The sequence below is a fragment of the Hypanus sabinus genome, chromosome 8 (assembly GCF_030144855.1).
Source record: "Hypanus sabinus isolate sHypSab1 chromosome 8, sHypSab1.hap1, whole genome shotgun sequence".
Classification (NCBI taxonomy): domain Eukaryota; kingdom Metazoa; phylum Chordata; class Chondrichthyes; order Myliobatiformes; family Dasyatidae; genus Hypanus; species Hypanus sabinus.
The window spans coordinates 113,247,841-113,267,038 of NC_082713.1; the positions used below are offsets into that span (position 1 = coordinate 113,247,841).

The following is a 19,198-nucleotide window of genomic DNA, read 5'->3' on the forward strand; positions in this document are numbered from 1 at the left end:
CTGAATCCAAGTTGCTAGAAGTAAAACAATAAATACAGTAGCTATAAAAATTATTCACCCCCCTTGGAAGTTTTCACGTTTTATTGTCTTATAACATTGTATCACAGTAGATTTAATTTGGCTTTTTTTGACACTTATCAACAGAAAAAGTCGTTTTTGTCAAAATGAAAACAGATCTCTACAAAGTGATCTAAATTAATTACAAATATAAAACACAAAAAAATTGATCGTATAATTATTCAGCCTCCTTTAATGTGACACACAAAATTATTACTAGTGCAGCCAATTGGATTTAGAAGTACATAATTAGTTAAACGGAGATCTGCTTTTGGAGACCTGCGTGCATTCAAGATGCTTCAATTGATTTTAGTAAAAATACACCTGTATCTGGAAGTTCCAACTGCTGGTGAGTCAGTTCATCAGTCAATGAAAGCAAGCATGCAGGTACAGCAGGCAGTGAATAAAGCTAATGGCAGCCTGGCTTTTATAACAAGAGGAATTGAGTATAGATAGGAGTAAAGAGGTCCTTCTGCAACTGTACAGGGCCCTGGTGAGACCCCACCTGGAGTATTGTGTGCAGTTTTGGTCTCCAAATTTGAGGGAGTGCAGCGCACGTTCACAAGGTTAATTCCCGGAATGGCGGGACTGTCATATGTTGAAAGATTGGAGCGACTGGGCTTGTATACACTGGAATTTAGAAGGATGAGAGGGGATCCGATTGAAACATATAAGATTATTAAGGGATTGGACACACTGGAGGCAGGAAGCATGTTCCCGCTGATGGGTGAGTCCAGAACTAGAGGCCACAGTTTAAGAATAAGGGGTAGGCCATTTAGAACAGAGATGCGGAAAAACTTTTTCACTCAGAGAGTGGTGGATATGTGGAATGCTCTGCCCCAGAAGGCAGTGGAAGCCAAGTCTCTGGATGCATTCAAGAGAGAATTAGGTAGAGCTCTTATAGACAGCGGGGTCAAGGGATATATGGGGAGAGGGCAGAAATGGGGTATTGATTGTGTATGATCAGCCATGATCACAGTGAATGGTGGTGCTGGCTAGAAGGGCTGAATGGCCTACTCCTGCACCTGCTGTCTATTGTCTATTATCTGGAAAAAACTACACAATGACGAGATAAGAACACACCAAGCAATCCTGAGAAAAGGTTATTGAAAAGCACAAGTCAGGAGATAGATACAAGAATATTTCCAAGTCACTGAATATTCCTTGGAGTACAGTTATGTCAATTGTCAAGAAATGAAAACAATATGGCACAGCTGTAAATCTGCTTAAAGCAGGCCATGCTCAAAAACCAGAGCGACCATGCAAGAAACGGACCAGTGAGGGAGCCACCAAGAGACTTATGATAATTCTGGCGGAATTAAAAGCTTCAGTAGCTGAGGTGGGAGAGACTGCGCATACAACTGTTCTCTGGGTGCTTCACCAGTTGCAGCTTTATGGGAGAGTGGCAAAGAGACAGCCACTGTTGAAAAAAAGTCTCATGAAATCTTGGTTAGAGTTTGTCAGAAGGCATATGGGAGACTCTGAAGACAGGTGGAAGAAGATTTTGTGGTCTGATGAAATTAAAATTGAACATTTTGGCCATCAGACTAAATGCTATGTTTGGCATAAACCAAACATTGCACATTGACAAAAACACACCATCCCTACCATGAAGCATGGTGGTGGCTCCATCATGCTGTGCGGATGCTTCACTGCAGTAGTCCCTGGAAGGCTTGTGAAGGTAGAGGGTAAAATGAATGCAGCAAAATACAAAGAAATCCTGAAAGCAAACTTGATGCAGTCTGCAAGAGAACTGCGATTTGGGAGAAGATTTATTTTCCAGCAAGACAATGACCCCAAGCATAAAACATAAAGCCAAAGCTACACAGGAATGGCTTAAAAACAACAACATTAGTGTCCTGGAGTGGCCAACTTAAGAGTCCAGAACTCAATTCAATAGCGAGTTTGTGGTCGGACTTGAAAGGGGCTGTTCACTCATGATTCCCATGCAATCTGGCAGAGCATGAGTAGCTTAGTAAAGAATGGGGAAAAATTGCAGTGTCCAGATGTACAAAGCTGATACAGACTTATCCACACAGACTCAAGGCTGTAACTGTTGCCAATGTGCATTTATTAAATATTAACTTGAAGGGGTGAGTAGTTATGCAATCATTCATTTTCTGTTTAATAATTGTAATTAATTTAGCCCAACTTGTGGAAATTTGCTTTCACTTTGATAAAGAGTCTTTTCTGTTGATCAGTGTCAAAAAAAGCCAAGTTAAATCCACTGTGATTCAATGTTGTAAAACAATAAAACATTAAAACTTCTCGGGGGGGGGGGGTGAATACTTTTTATAGGCACTGCATATGTCACAATTTCTATGGCCAGTGTAATCAGATCGGACCTTAAACAAGCAATTTAGTATTGGATAAATTGTAAAGTATGCATAGGGATTAGCTGGAAGATAGACCATTGATTACAAAACCTGATGTAATACATTTTAGAAAATTTCTTTGTATTTAGATCCAATATTAATTTGTAATATATTAATAGAATTTCTTTTTGATTTACTTCTGATTTCTTCTGATACAGTAGTTGCAGTAAATGTTCGATAGTATATTCTTTTTGAAACTCCGGCATTATTGGGTATTTTGTCCCTTTATGGTTTGGTGTAAGCATTAACCTCGTTTAATGGCAACGTGCTGTAAATAGGTTTGCAGAACATTGAGCAGGACGTTAAGCCGTAGGCCCTGTTCTCACATACAGTAAATTTAATGAAACTGCAAATACTGTTTGCTGCTCCATTATATGGAGAACTGACCAGCTGTCAGGGATTAAGGTATTATCTGAACTGCATAAAATTAAGTCAAGCAAGAAGCAATGGAAACTTCAAAGCACAAGGTTACAGGTATTTATTTGGTGTGCTGAAAATTCTAACCAGGATTAAAGGTTGAGTTTCTAGCTAATTAGCACCATCTAAAGGACAAGAACAAAACTACAATATAGATGAACAAATTTGATTAGTCCAATCTCATGGAAAGTAGTAAGTTTCCAATTTCTAGGCTCTACCTACTGCTAATCAGTTAAAGCCTTAAGTATATTCAATACATTCCAGTCCTTAAGTGTTTAATGTAAAAATCAACTTTTAATATAAGTTTGAAAGAATTATACGAAATATGATACTGTTGTCAAACATTCAATTACAAAACTTTCATCTGATAGTCATACAGCTCAGAAAAGGGTCTTTCAGCCTATCATGTCCATGCTGACCCCTTCCCAGCTACACTCATCCCATTTGCCTACATTAGGACTATATTCTTCTATGCCTTGCCTATACAAGTATCAGTCTAAAAGTCACATGGTGATTGCATTTGATTCCACACCTCCTCTGACAGCACTTCCAAATAGCAACCATTTTCTGTTGGAGATGGAAATGGAAATAACCTCTCAGGTCTCCTTCAACACTTCTATGCCTCAACTTAATCCTAAACCCTCTTATTTTTGATACCCTTACCATAGGAAAACAATTTTGAATATCTACCTCATCTGCGCGGCTCATAATCTTGACTTTTCCTCGTTCAGAGAAAACAAGCTCAGTCTATCCAATCTCTCCAAAGTCTCGACATCTATGCAACATTATGGAAAATCTCCTCAACACCATCATGCTCCTACCTATGAAGGCAAACACAGATCTAGCATGACATCTAAAATTTTGACAAACTTCTATAGATGTGTGATGGACAGTATATTGACTGGTTGAAACACCAGTACCCTTCAACAGAAAATCCTACCAAGGTAGTGGATTCAAAGTAAAATTTATTATCAGGGTACATACAACCCTGTGATTCTTTTTCTTCATGCACACTTAGCAAATCTATAGAACAGTAACCATAGACGGGATCAATGGACAACAACCTATGCAAATATAAATAAACAGCAATAAATAATGAGCATGAAATAACTAGATAAATAGTCCTTCAAGTGAGACTATTGGTTGTGTGAACACCAGAATGAGGAAAACACCAGTACAATGAGTGTAGTTATCACCTATTTTTTCCAAGAGCCTGATAGCTGACGAGAAGTAATTGTTCTTGAACCTGGTGGGGGAGTCCTGAGGCACTTGTACTTTCCACCTGATGGTAGCAGTGAGAAAAGAGCACTGCCCAGGTGGTGAGCATCTTTGAAGGTAGATGCTACTTTTCTACAGCAACATTTCATGTAGACGCGGTCAATGGTTGGGAGGGTTTTTACCCGTGATGTGGATTCAGGCCAGTCCATCATTGAACACATCTACACAGAGTGCTGTCACAGGAAAGCAGCAACCATCATCAGGGACCCTCACCACCCAGATCATGCTCTCCTCTTGTTGCTGCCATCAGGAAGAAGGTACTGAAGCCTCAGGACTCACACCACCAGGTTGGGGAATGGATTATTACCCCCCACCCCACCAAGCCATTAGGCTCTTGAACCAGTGGGGATAACTTCACTCAGTTTCACTTGTCCCATCACTGAATTGTTCCCACAACCTATATCTTATGTTCTCAATATTTATTGATTATTTATTTATTATTATTTCCTTTTTTTTGCACAAACTGTTGTTTCTTTGAAAATTGGTTGCCTGTCCTGATGGGTGCAGTCTTTCATTGATTCTATTAATGGTTTTGGATTTACTGAGTATGCCTGCAAGAAAAAGAATCTCAGGGTTGTATATTCTGACATATATGTACTTTGATAATAAATTTACTTTGACTTAGTGCCTGAGCACTCATTCCTAAAATAAATCACATATGGATTAAATTCCATATGCCAATGGTCAGCCTAACTTCCCTCCTACTGTAGTCTTAACAACCTTCCTCACTATCAATAACATCAACAATTTTCATGTTATCCATAAACTTAACAATCATACCTTTATATTTACATCCAAATCATTAATATACATATCATAAACAGAAGAGGCCCCAGTGCTGATCCCTGTGGTACACAATTAGCCACAAACCTCAAAATTGGGAAAATATCTCTTCATTACTACCCTTCTATTACCAAGCCCATTTTGGATCTAATTAGCCAGCTCACAATATGATGATGATTTTTTTTTCTTCTGCCTAGGTTATGCACTGACAGATTCTGTTTAGGTCAAAGTATCCCATTTGAACATAGCCCATCACAATTAGCTCAGAAAGTTCTAGGGCCGGGGAATATCTCAACCCTTCTGTCACGTGCATTGTTAATGACGATTTGCAAAATCTGGTTGAGTTATGGCTTATCTGATTGTGTACTTAATCTTTGATGGAAACTTGACTCCGATGTGGAAATGATACCACTTCTATTTGTTGATTTTGGGCAGTACTTGTTAAAAGTACAGCTACAGCAAAATCTACAGTTAATATAAAATGGCAGCATACTTCAGTAATGAAGAGCTGCATGTACTGAAAAATTTTAGTGCATAAATTGACTTCTCCTGGTTTATTAAGGTGACACATGCAAAGATAAAGTGATCTTTTGATACTTGAAACACTACAATTTATGGATCTTAATCTATTTTCTACTGAGATATCAGAAGCAATGATAAAAATTAGATAAGACAGTTCTCTTAAATCTCAATTTTTGGACTTTACAGACAAAAGTGCAATGTTTCCAGAAGTTTAATTTCCACAATGTGAACAAGTTCACAGATTTTTAAATAGAAAATTATAATAACTATGAATAGTTAGACCCAACTTGGTGAAAAGATGAAGTCACCAAGAACTCAGAAATCAGGCAGCATTTATGGAGGGGAATAAACCTTATCAAGGACTCAGCCCAAAGCTGTTTATTCCCCTCTATGATCCTTCCAGCATTTTAGTATAAAGATAAAAGAGTAGCTTTATATGTATTTGCTTTTTGTGTATTTTGTTCGTGTGTTGCTCAAGATTTCCAGCATCTGCAGATCCTCATGTATTGAAGATGAACTCATCACTTCATTTCCACTATATAGTTTTTTAAAAAAATAAAGACAACGGATACATATTGAATCAAATCACGTGAATTCTTTCAATCTCTTCCCTTTATTGCAGGTCTTTCCATAAGCCAGTTCTAATATTGTCTTTTGAGGCTGAATGTGACATTTAGTTTTCCAACAGTCTTTTGCAGTATTCTACTAAGAGGAAGGTTTTAAGATAAATGGAAGGCACACACTGTGATTCAGGGACAGTTTTTTCCTGTCTCCCATCCGATTCCTAAATGGACATTGAGCACATGAACACTACCTCAGTTTTTTCATTATTTCTGTTTTTGCATTATTAATTATATTTAATGCAACTGATTTACTTTTTTCTCTATATTTTCATGCAATGCATTGTACTGCTGCCGTTAACAAATTTCACGACACATGCCAATGATATTCAACCTAATTCTGATTTAGCATGCTACTGCACTGTCCGAAAGCTCTAAATTATTCACTGTGTAACTGAAATAAACAGCTCACCATTGGGTATAGTCATCACTGACCTCAAGCGATAAAAGGGTATATGTTCCCATGGAATGCTTAAATTATGGAGTTAAACCTTGATTCCCTCACCACTCAATTACCAATTCACACATGTACGTTACGTAAGATTACAAGCTCACCCGGGGATCAGGGACGAAACCTCTCCCAGCGTCCATCACCACTGGATCAGATGTTTGCAAGTCAGCTACATCGGTCCTGGGATTAATCTATTCAGTCAAAAATTTCAAAATTAGCCCTGTTATAAAAAAAAGCTTCTCTGGAAAGGTAAAACAGATAAACAAAACAAAATCAAGTTTGCAAATATAATTTCTTTTACAAGAACTGCAGAACTTGAGGTAAAAGATGTAATTCTACAGTCTATACAGTCAATTACAGTCTATAATTCTATAGACTGTTTTGATTGCCTTATGCTAGAAGTTACTGAATATGTTGAACATATGGCCTCAGAATAACCAAATGAAGACATAGGCTCTTAATTGGTATTTGTTGCTACAGTGACTCAATGGATAGCCTCTTTCAACATATTTGAAGGATATTTAATGGGTATGAGCAGTTAAGGTGCAGTGATAAAGCGGTTGTTACAGAATTCATATATAGAGATGTAGACAAATTTCACCAAGGCTGATGAGGACTTTAAATTTAAATAGTTAAACACCATGAAGATTATTAGAAGTAGGAGACTACTAGATTACAGATTCATTGACATCCTTCAGAATGGAAATCTGACCTATTTCATATCCAAGAACAACTAATATTATTGACTTATCTGCCCTCTAAAATGCTAATGCCTAGCCAGCACCATTTAAAGGGGAGTTTCTGGGTGTTTCTTTGGATTTCGACAAATTATCTCATGTACAAGATGCTGAAATGGGGGATTTCAACATGCTGGTGAACTGGGAGAATCAGGCTGGTGCTGGACCATAGGATAGGGAGTTTGTAGAGTGCCTACGTGATGCATTCTTGGAACAGCTTTTTCGAGAGCCGACCAGGGACAAGACTATTCTGGATTTAGTGTTATGTAATGAACAGGATTTGATAAGCGATCTTGCAGTAAAGGAGCCATTAGGAGGTAGTGATCATAATATGATAAGTTTTTATCTGCAATTTGAGAAGGATAAGGGCAGCTCGGAAGTGTCAATGTTGCAGTTCCACAGGGGAAACTATGAAGCCATGAGGGAGGAGCTGGCCAAAGTTGACTGGACGGATAGCCTAGCAGAACAGCAATGCAGGTATTCTTGGGAATAATGGACAAGGTGCAAAATCAGTTTATCCCCCAGAGAAGGAAGGATTCAAAGGGGGGAAGGGGCCACAATGATTGACAAAGGAAGTCAGAGATGGCATAGCATTAAAAAAAAAGCAAGTATGACAGAGCTAAGGTGAGTGGGAGGACAGATGATTGGGAAGTTTTTAAGGAACAACAGAACTTAACTAAAAAGACAATACGGGGAGAAAAAATGAGGTACGAACACAAGCTAGCCAGGAATATAAAGGAAGATAGCAAAAGCTTTTTTAGGTATGTGAAGAGAAAGAAGATAGTTAAGAACAATGTTGGGCCCTTGAAGAATGAATTGGGTGAAATTGTTATGGGAAACAGAGAAATGGCAGAAGAATTTAATGAGTACTTTAGATCTGTTTTCACTAAGGAAGACACAAGCAATCTCCCAGATGTATGGATGGGCCAAGGACATAGGGTAACAGAGGAAATGAAACAGATGGACATTAGGAAGGAAACGGTGATGAGAAGACTGATGGGACTGAAGGCTGACAAATCCCCAGGTCCAGATGGTCTGCATCCTAGGGTACTAAAGGAGGTGGCCCTAGAAATTGCGGATGCATTGGTAATCATTCTCCAATGTTCCTTAGATTCAGGATCAGTTCCTGAGGATTGGAGAATGGCTAATGTTATCCCACTTTTTAAGAAAGGAGGGAGGGAGAAAACAGAGAACTATCAACCTGTCAGCCTGACATCGGTGGTGGGGAAGATGCTAGAGTCCATTATTAAGGATGAAATAGTGGCATATCTAGATAGCAGTGATAGGATTGGGCCAAGCCAGCATGGATTTACCAAGGGTAAATCATGCTTGACTAATCTGTTGGAGTTTTTCGAGGATGTAACCAGGAAGTTAGACGGGGGAGATCCAGTGGATGTAGTGTACCTCGATTTTCAGAAGGCATTTGATAAGGTCCCACATAGGAGATTGGTGGGTAAAATCAAAGCTCAGGGCATCAGGGGGAAGACATTGACATGGATAGAAAACTGGTTGGCAGATAGAAAGCAAAGTGTAGCGGTGAATGGGTGTTTCTCGGAATGGCAGGTGGTGACTAGTGGGGTGCCACAGGGCTCGGTATTGGGACCACAGCTGTTTTCAATTTACGTTAACGATTTGGATGAAGGCATTGAAAATAACATCAGCAAATTTGCTGATGATACTAAGCTGGTTGGCAGTGTGACATGTGATGAGGATGTTAGGAGAATTCAGGGTGACTTGGATAGGCTGGGTGAGTGGGCAGATATTTGGCAGATGACATTTAATGTGAATAAGTGTGAGGTTATCCACTTTGGGAGTAAGAACAGGAAGGCAGATTATTATCTGAACGGTGTAGAGTTAGGTAAGGGAGAAATACAAAGAGATCTAGGAGTCCTTGTTCATCAGTCACTGAAGGTGAATGAGCAAGTGCAGCAGGCAATGAAGAAGGCTAATGGAATGTTGGCCTTTATTACAAAGGGAATTGAATACAAGAGCAAGGAAATCCTCTTGCATTTGTAAAGAGCCCTGGTGAGACCACACCTGGAGTACCGTGTACAGTTTTGGTCTCCAGGGTTAAGGAAGGACATCCTGGCTATAGAGGAAGTGCAGCGTAGATTCACGAGGTTAATTCCTGGGATGTCTGGACTGTCTTACGCAGAGAGGTTAGACAGACTGGGCTTGTACACGCTGGAATTAAGGAGATTGAGAGGGGATTTGATTGAAACATATAAGATTATTAAGGGATTGGACAAGATAGAGGCAGGAAATATGTTACAGATGCTGGGAGAATCCAGTACCAGAGGGCATGGTTTGAGAATAAGGGGTAGGTCATTTAGGACAGAGTTAAGGAAAAACTTCTTCTCCCAGAGAGTTGTGGGGGTCTGGAATGCACTGCCTCGGAAGGTAGTGGAGGCCAATTCTCTGGATGCTTTCAAGAAGGAGCTAGATAGGTATCTTATGGACAGGGGAATCAAGGGATATGGGGACAAGGCAGGAACCGGGTATTGATAGTAGTTGATCAGCCATGATCTCAGAATGGTGGTGCAGACTCGAAGGGCCGAATGGTCTACTGCTGCAACTATTGTCTACTGTCTATTGAAATGGAAAAATTCTGAGGTAGTGCAAAGGAAGATGTCTTCTATTGATAGAAAGTGTAACACATACAAAATGCAGGAGGAACTTAGCAGGCAAAGCCCTCCAGATACATTGGTTAGAACGTTATAACAGTAGAAAGTGCAAAAGGAGAATGCCAGAAGACAAGCCACAAAGGTTTAGATAAATGCCAAAGAGTTAGAAGTTCTTGGTCTGGTGGTCAAACTACCAACTTGATCTACTTTTGAAACAACTTTTTGAATGCAGCATCCAAGATTACCACCAACCCAAATTCTGCACCATCTGTGTCTCCCATTATCTTATGCTTATATCACTTCGACTTTTAGCGTTCATTGGGTATAGGTCCTTTTAAAATGCTGTTCATTAGTAATACACTCAGTAGCCACTTTATTAGGTACACCTGTATGTTTATGCAAATATCTGATTAGCCAATCATGTGGCAGCAACTCAATGCATAAAAGCATATAGACACAGTTAAAAGGTTTGGTTGTTGTTCAGATCAAACATTAAAATGTGGAAGAAATTTGATCGAAGTGACTTTGACCTTGGAATGATTGTTGGTGCCAGACAAGGTGGTTTCAGTATTTTGGAAACTGCTGATCTGGGATTTTCAAGCACAGAAGTGTCTAGAGTTCACAAAGAATGGTGCGAAAAGCAAAAAAAAAACTTCCAGTAAGCAGCAGTTCTGTGAGTGAAAATGCCTAGTTAATGAGAGAGGTCAGAGGAGAATAGCCAGACTGGTTTAAGCTGACAATAAGGTAACAGTAACTCAAATAACTATGTGTTACAACTGTGGTGTGCAGAACAGCATCACTGAATGCACAGTACATCAAACCTTGAAGTGGATGGGCTACAGCAGCAGAAGATTACAAACACTCCTTTACCTACTGAGAGTGTATTCCAGTTCTGATTAGGTTCCCAGGTCTGAATTAATCTTTTATCTCTATGGAATGTGCTAACATTCTGCATCTGGTGTTTCACAGGGACATTAGTTGGGAACATAGTGGTCAGGATAAACACAAGAATAGATAACAGTAAAAGTTGCCTTCTGTTTAATGTTTTACAGATTTAAAAAAAAGTTTGTATGATTTAATCTAAAGCAAAACAGAAGTTTTTAAAATAAAAAAAAAACACAACTCAAAGTATCTATATTCCTCCAGCATTCCTATCATATATTGGACAGGGGGATAATATGTAGCTATGACAGAAATTTAACAATACTAAATGTGATGTATCAACCAATTAATGCTCTGGTTACTGGATTACAGGCCCTGTAACATAACCACCATGATCAGGAACTCGTTTTAGTGCTTCTGGACAAATGATATCTTTCTCAATCTCTTTTGGATTTACCGGTGATTATTTTATTGATGATTGTTGATGCAGTGTTTTAGAAAAACATATTTTGCATTAATAAGCTTCACACACTTTCATTCATTTGATTAAATAACTCAGCAGCTAAGCATATTATATAATTACCTGTATCGTTTGAGATCTGGGATTATGCCAGTGAGGAATTCTTGGGTGAATATCAGTAATGTGTGGAGGGGCTTCAGGATTTGTTCGCACAATATTATGTTTCAAGACTTCATTGTATGGAACACTATCAAAATTTGTCTTCCACACTAATACCTGCAAAACAAAAACAACAAATTACTGGCAGAATATAAAACAAACAAAATCCAAGAATAGGAAATTAATCAGAACACCAAATGAGGAAAACATGTTGAGGGGACATAGTTAAAAAAATTACTCTATCACAGGATTGCAACTGAGTACGGGTTCATACAATATTAAGATGTCATGGAAATGGCTATAACTGGGTTTTGATTGAGAACAAAGGAGGACAAATGCTTAAATTAAATAACAACCAAAATTAATGTAGATATATTTGAATAATATTCTGCGCACAAATTAATTACAAACTTAACCATGTGGATAAAGAAGTTCGAATGGTATTTCAATTAATCTACTCTCACTAGTTTAGAATTCTGTATTTTAATGTTCTCAGTGAATCTTTGAACTTTTCCACATCTTGGCTAAATACTTAAACGAGCATTTCTGCTTGTTTATTTTACTGAACAGAAGATTAATTTGCTTAGATTTCCCATGGCTCACAGACAAAAATAATTTATTTATGTACAATAGCTTTTCAAGAGTTTGTACTCATTGGAATTTCTTGCCCTCTGCTGGTCAAGCTATGCATTTACAGAAGATGCCACTTCCAAAAGGTCAGCATATTGCTGTGGCAGCTGGCATGTTGAGTTTTTTGATCCCTTCCCCCGGTTCCCCCACCGCTGTCTATCCCATTCAGATAGCAGTCTTGCTAACCTCTGTAGCATTTTGAAACGATTAACAGAATTGAGGAGAAAAAAAATCAGTTAACTTGTATGGCTAGGACAAGGTTCCAACTCAAGATTGTGGAACTTTTTATAACCTGTGAACATCCAATAAAATATTTTTGATCTGTGCTCATTGCTGCAATGTAAGAAATGAGGCCCATTGTAAAGTTCCAAAACCTGCATGAAGTAAACTATCATCACTCTCAGATGTTAATGAACAATGAATGTTGGGCATTCTGTTACTGCTTTACTTTGTACTACCTCAATGCACTGTTGTAATGAAATTATCTGTCTGGACAGTGTGCAAGACAAGTGTTTCACGCTATCTTAGTACATGTGATAATAATAAACAATTTACTAGTAAAGAATACACCATTTCTTATTCAGTAGCCCCCCGGGATCTTATACATTCATCTAGAAGTGCAGATGATACACACCTTTTATTCAAAAGATGACTCACTATTTCAGTCTTCCTCTCTATATTTGCACTGAAACGTCAGTCTAAGTGTTGTGCTTCAGTCACTAGAATACAATCTGAAATCATAACCAAGGAGCTCCTACTGATCCCACCACTTTGAGACATTTCCCCAAATTATTCCCAAACATTCCCTAGCACTTTACCATGCTCTGTAAAGGGCTGATAGGGTCGGTAGTAGCAAAGTTTCATTAAGATCCTAGTGAGAGTGAGCAATGTTAATGTGTTCAGTTGTTAGTGTTGCTGTTGTCATTGTTTCTATTTGATCCATTGTTAGCACTAAAAGTCAAGGCTGTAACATGCTTCCTCAATCTATAGGGTCCAGTTTAGTAGATTGATAGTTAAAACATTAAATGTAATAGACTCTAATATTCATTAGGCAAATCTGTTCTAATACCTGAGCACATCCACGTTATAATTGAGCCTTCTAATGCCTTCATACTTCGAGATTTTTTTTTAAAACAGGTCACCTTGGTACAGTTTCATCAATTCTTTAGAATGCATTAAACATCTGCATGCATGGTTGGAAACAGGTATAACATTCTATCATGCAGAGGAAACAAATTTCAGCATATTGGCTGGCCATTGAATGAGATAATGTTCATTGTGTAAATATATCTTCCAGACTTCATTTTAACAGATTAATGGAACAGTACAACACAGGAATAGACAGCTTCCTTGACCCACGATGTCTATTAATCATGATACCAATTGAAACTATTCCATTTCCCTGTAAACAATCCATATTCATCCATTCTCTTTGCATTCACGTGTCTGTCCAAATACCTTCCATTTTCACGCCACATTCATATCTGCTTCCATCACGACCCCTGCCATTTTGCAGTGACGTCCAGTTTGTTAATATGGAAATGGGATTTAATACTAATTACCCTCTGCCACTGGCATAATGTGACTCCAACTTTTAGGAGATGCATTGCTGCAAGTCAAATCCTATGTGACACCAATATTTGTTGCTGGGTTGCTGGAGTTGTGAAGTAGAGCTCTACTAACTGTTTCATTGTGCTAATTCTCCGGGGTTTCATCAAATGTCATCTGGGAAGGTTAAATCCAATCGATGCAATGGGCACAAATAACTGTGAGCATTGGAGGTGGTGAAATCGAAAGAAAGTGTCAGATAGTCTACATTTTTTTGAATTGTTTGTTTTTACTTTATTCTTCAGTCCAGATTAAAGATTAGATAAGGATGAGCTATGTTTGTCACATACATCAAAACATACGTGAAATGCATCACTTGTGTCAGCAACCAACACAATCTGATGATGTACTGGGGGCAGCTCGTAAATGTCCACAATTTTGTTAGTGCCAACATAGCATGCCCACAACTTACTAACCCTAACCCATTCATCTTTAGAAAGTGGGAGGAAACTGGAACACCCTGGAGGAAACCCATATGGTCACAGGGAGAATGTACAAACTCTTTGCAGGCAGTGGTGGGAGCTGAATCCTGATCTTCTAAACATTGGTGCTGTTACGTTACGTTACTGTGCTGCCCATCCACAATATTCTAGTTGTTTCACAGCTGTTAAGCCAGGGATGTATAACTGACTTGCTGTCAATGTAACTGACAGGGGTTTGTGCAGCCCCTGTCACTTAATGCCTTTTATGATTAGGTAATTTAAGACCATATTGGAGCTAACCTAACTTAGAAAGTAGCTGCTGAATGCTCTATTTGTGACAAGTCTAAACCAACCAGGTAGGGGGATGGTTGGTTTGGGCAATTTGACTCCGCCATGATGTTTACTCTTATAGTAAACAGAAAACTGGATAACGTATTTGAACGATTAAGTACTCTTTTGCAAAATATGCTGTCTATGTTTCTTACTCCTACTGGTTTTCTTTTAAATACTGCTTAACCTTTCCTCATTTTCACCAAGTGATAAATTAACATCAACAAATGCCTGAATTTCATCTGACACTGACCAGAAAAAAAAACTTGCAAGAAATTAAATAGCAGTTTCATTGTACAGCCTTGTCTTAAAGAAAGAGAGATTGCGCACATCAAGAAATTCAGAGGTAAGTTTTTAATTGTTGGTGTTTAAGACAATTTCTGCTTATGCTTTAGTTGGAAGGTGCTATTTACTCAAGGAAACTCCTTAAAACAAGTTTTCATTTAACACCAGCTGCCTAATGAAATCCCAAAATGGACCTCATCTGTTCTAACAGAATTCTTTCTTGGGGGACTGACAAATGCAATAATGCCTCTCTGCATTCTGGCATCATTTGAACTATCATCAAGCTTCTGTTTACCCTATAGACCAAACAAATACGATGGAGCCACATAATTCCTCCTGTAAAAATAAGGGAAGAACTGACAAAGTTTGATTCGTTTCTAAAGGCTAATAAATCATATAATAGGAATATAGTCAGCATCCATCCTTTCTTCAAAAATAGCTCTTGTTTTGTTACAGCTAGCAAGCTTAAAAAAGCTTGCTGTGTCTCCAAATTTAAGAAAAACTCAGTTCTTGGGAAGCAGATTATAAAGTACTAAAAATTGAGATTTGTATTATATTTGTCAGTAAAGGATTGTAAAGACAACATTGTATTTGTCAACTGAATTGAGCAAAAAGATATTTCAATGGGAGGTCTAGTGAGTGGAAATTTGAGCCATTGCTGGAAAAAATGCAGGAAGCTGCTAAATTAAGGTGGTAAGATTGAGGCACAAGCCTCCTCACCAATTTTTTATAAATGCATATATAAAGTATCCTATCTGGATACATCAGAGCTTGGTATGGAAACTGCTCTGCCTGGGACCTCAAGAAAGTGCAGAGAGTTGTGGGTACAGCTCAGCACATCATGGAGACCAGGCTCCTCTCTGTGGGCTCAGTCTACACCTCACTGCCTTGGTGAACTGCTCACATAATCAAAGACCCCACCCAACCACACCATTCTCTCTTCCCCCCCCCACAGAAGATTAAAAAAAAACCTGAAAGCATGTAGGATATGTAGGATTCTCCAGCTGTTAATGATCCCCTAGTATGACAAGACAGACTCTTGAGTTCAATCTACCTCATTATGGCCTTGCACCTTATTGTCTGCCTGCAAATTCACTGTAACTATAGCACTACAATCTATATTCTGTTACTGCATTCCCTCATACCACTTCAATGCACTGAAGTGATGAAATAATGTGCAAAACAGAGCTTTTCACTGTACCTCAGCACACAAGGAGCGTTTGATGGATCTGGCCCTGTACTTGCTGTGGTTTGGAAAGAATTGGGCGGGGGAACATAGCAGATATTGAAAGGCCTGGATAGAGTAGATGTAAGGAGTATGTTTTCTATAGTAGGGGAGTCCAGGACTAGAGAGCATAGCCTCAGAATATAATGGCAACCTTTTAGAACTGAGATGAGGAGCAATTTCTTCAGCCAGAAGGTGGTGAATCTGAGGAATTTATTGCCACAGATAGCTGTGGAGGCCTTATCATTATGTTTAAAGTGGAGGTTGATAAGTTTTTGATTAGTATGGGCATCAAAGGTTATGGGGAGAAAGCAGGAGAATGGGGTTGAGAGGGATACTAAATCAGCCATGATAGAAAGGCAGAGCAGACTCAATGGGCTGAATTTTGGTGCTATGTCTTTCAAGACAATGGTAAAACAATAGTAAATGCACATGAAGCAAGGGAAGAAGAAGAGAACCTAACTCCTAAATGGACAGCTAGAAACAACTAGGGTCACATTCCAAGCTTAAAGCTTTACTGCTTGTCATCAATGAAAAGAAACTGGGTGGGTGGGATCCAAGAACCAAGATCCATGCTGAAATTTACAATTTACATGGAACCTAGCTGCCTACATACTGTGTGGAATAAACGACATTAACAGCTAAGGGAGAGGTGGGTGGATAAAGCAAAAAACAGGAGTTTAGGAAGTCAAAGTGGAGGTTGCAACAATGGAACTTAGCTTACAATGTTTTAAACTGTAACCAAACCTGCAAGTTGTTTTTAAGGTGACTGCTTGTTATGAATAATCTTCATGAATGCTAATGGTCAAGAGTGAATTGCCTGCTTAGCCATTCTTGCTGAGAAGCACACTTGCTGACTAGTTCACAACCTTTGATTAGGAAAAAAGCTCATAAAACACTATTAAAGTGCACGAAAGGAAGTATAGACAACTTGTATAGGCATATATCAGACATCTAAAATATTTCTGAAACAAGGCTAATTAGTATTTACAAGAAACAAAGTGTCAAACCTGTGAATCACTTCCACCAGAAGCAAAATATTCGCCTTGCCTGGAAAATGTCACTGCCATTACAGGACCCTGCAAATAAATAATATCACATTAGGATGCATGCGCTATTTGAAAACAAGTCTACACTTTTTGCACAATTATTATATGAATATACACTTAAAAGTTTTATGACTCAGATGGAGTCAGAGTACTACAGTGCAGAAATAGGCCCTTCAGCCCATCTAATCAGTGCGGAACTGTTGTTCTGCCTAGTCCCATCGACACACACCTGGACTATAGAGTAAGTCATAGAATTGTTTTCCATCTCTGAGATTCCTGTCTACAGAGAATAAATTACAGCCTAGAAATGACTTCATGCAGTGCAACCTGGTCATACGGCATGAAAACATTCAACCTAACTCATCCATGCTAACCACTGGGCTCCTTTGCTTAATAATTCTATTTCCCAGGCTCAGTCCAGTGCCTAGTTGGTTAGGGGATTCAAGTGTAATGCTTAACTGCTCATCTAGCAGCTGTAACTTCTTAAATACTATCAGTGACCTAGCTTCACCCACTTTGAAGCAGTGCATTCGACATATTTACCATTCTCTAGGTGAGGGTAGCTCTCCCTCATAACCCCTGTACGTCTCTTACCAATTACTCTAAATCAAGGTACTCTATTTTTATTTACCCCTGATATGGAGAAAAGTTTCTTGCAGTAGTCCAGTTGAGACCTGATCAAGGCTTTATAAAGCACCACTTCCCTACTTCTGTATTCAATACCCTGGGTATTGAAGAGTGGTATGTCATATGCCTTCCTAACCACATTATCTACCACAATCAAGGAACTACAAACTTCTACTATAAAGGTCCAGCAGTTCTTCAGTAACTCACTACCATTCCTGGAATATGTCTTAACCTCAATGGTACTCCCAAAATGCAGCATCACAGATTTGTCCTGATTATACTCCATTTGCACCAACATACAGTTTCAATATCTTTCACCAGCATTTCTGTGCAATGAAAAATCTGAATACTAAACATGACAAAGTCTTGCTTATTAAGCAGGTCATAAGAATTTTGGGGAATGATGTAGGTCACAAAAAATTTGTTCCTGGACTCTTGTACAAATGATGCAAAATGAGTTTAAAGTTACGTTAAGTAATAAAGGCCTGCAGGTGTCTGACCTAATCTGTAGTCATGGACACTCCTACAGACAAGTCACCATAAGTTTCTTAACTGCCTCCCAATTCAACCTTTCTGAATTTCACCTTGCACAGGTCTACAAACTTCAGAGCCTGATCATAAGAATCAAGAGTAGAAGCAAGCTGCTCCTCAAGCCTCCTCTAACTTTAAACCTACTATAAGTTGATCCAATCAACTTTCTCATGCTCTCCTCATACCACGCAAATTCATTTTAGTTTAAGTAGGTCTTGTGTTCTGTCCAGCTATATTCAATGACTCCATCTCAATGGATTTCTGGACTAGCAACTTCTGAAGATCTACACCTTCCCTTGTGTAGAAACTCCTCCTCTAACTCTGTTAAGTACATAGATAAAAAGTGGCCAAGAAGAATATGGACTCAATTCAGGGAAATGGGTCTAACTCAGATAAACATATTCATCAGCATGGAGAAGTTGGGCTGAAGGGACAGTTTCTGTTGACTTTAAGGTAAGGCCCAGAGTCGCTGTATGGATGAGATAATGATAAAGTTATCTGAAGATTAATGTACAGATATTTCTTCAACAGCTCTTTTTCCCTATGACAAGCTTTGCCTCATCTTACCAAAGACTGCCCTTGTCCCATCCATTCTGATCCTAAATTCTCTGCAATTTGAAACTCAATTATTTTCTCTCTTTCCCAGACTGATGAATGGGCTTTCAGCTTAAGCAATAACTCTGCTTTCCTCTTCACAGATGCTGTCTGATCTGCTGAGAATTTCCAAGTTTCTGTTTTAATTGTAGATTGCAACATCTGCAGTGTTTTGATTTTCATTGAAACTGAGTACACTGTGATTAGCTCAACACATTGATCTGAGAAATCACCCCAAATGGACTGATTTGTTCAATCTACACTCAGTGGCCACTTTATTAGGTATACCTGTACATAAATGTAAATATCTAATCAGCCAAATATTTAGCAGTAACTCAATGCATAAAAGCACGCAGACATGGTCAAGAGGTTCAGTTGTAGTTCAGACCAAACATACAGGCAGGGGAAGCAATGTAATCTAAGTGACATTGACTGTGGAATGACTGTTAATGTCAGACAGGGTGGTTGAGTATCTCAGAAATTGATCTCCTGCGATTTCCATGTACAACAGTCCGAGTTTACAGAGAATGGT

At 38.7% G+C, this 19,198-nt stretch overlaps 1 protein-coding gene across 1 annotated transcript in view; it reads right to left on the reverse strand.

Annotated features, from left to right (window-relative positions):
- Nucleotides 1–19,198, reverse strand: part of poc1b (POC1 centriolar protein B) — a 104,142-nt gene that overhangs the window by 38,842 nt on the left and 46,102 nt on the right. The window contains exons 8-10 of the mRNA XM_059977633.1: nucleotides 16,876–16,944; nucleotides 11,330–11,482; nucleotides 6,608–6,694 (exon numbers count right to left, since the gene is read on the reverse strand). Coding sequence (XP_059833616.1) covers nucleotides 6,608–6,694; nucleotides 11,330–11,482; nucleotides 16,876–16,944 — 309 coding nt within the window. The remainder of the gene's footprint in view (nucleotides 1–6,607; nucleotides 6,695–11,329; nucleotides 11,483–16,875; nucleotides 16,945–19,198) is intronic.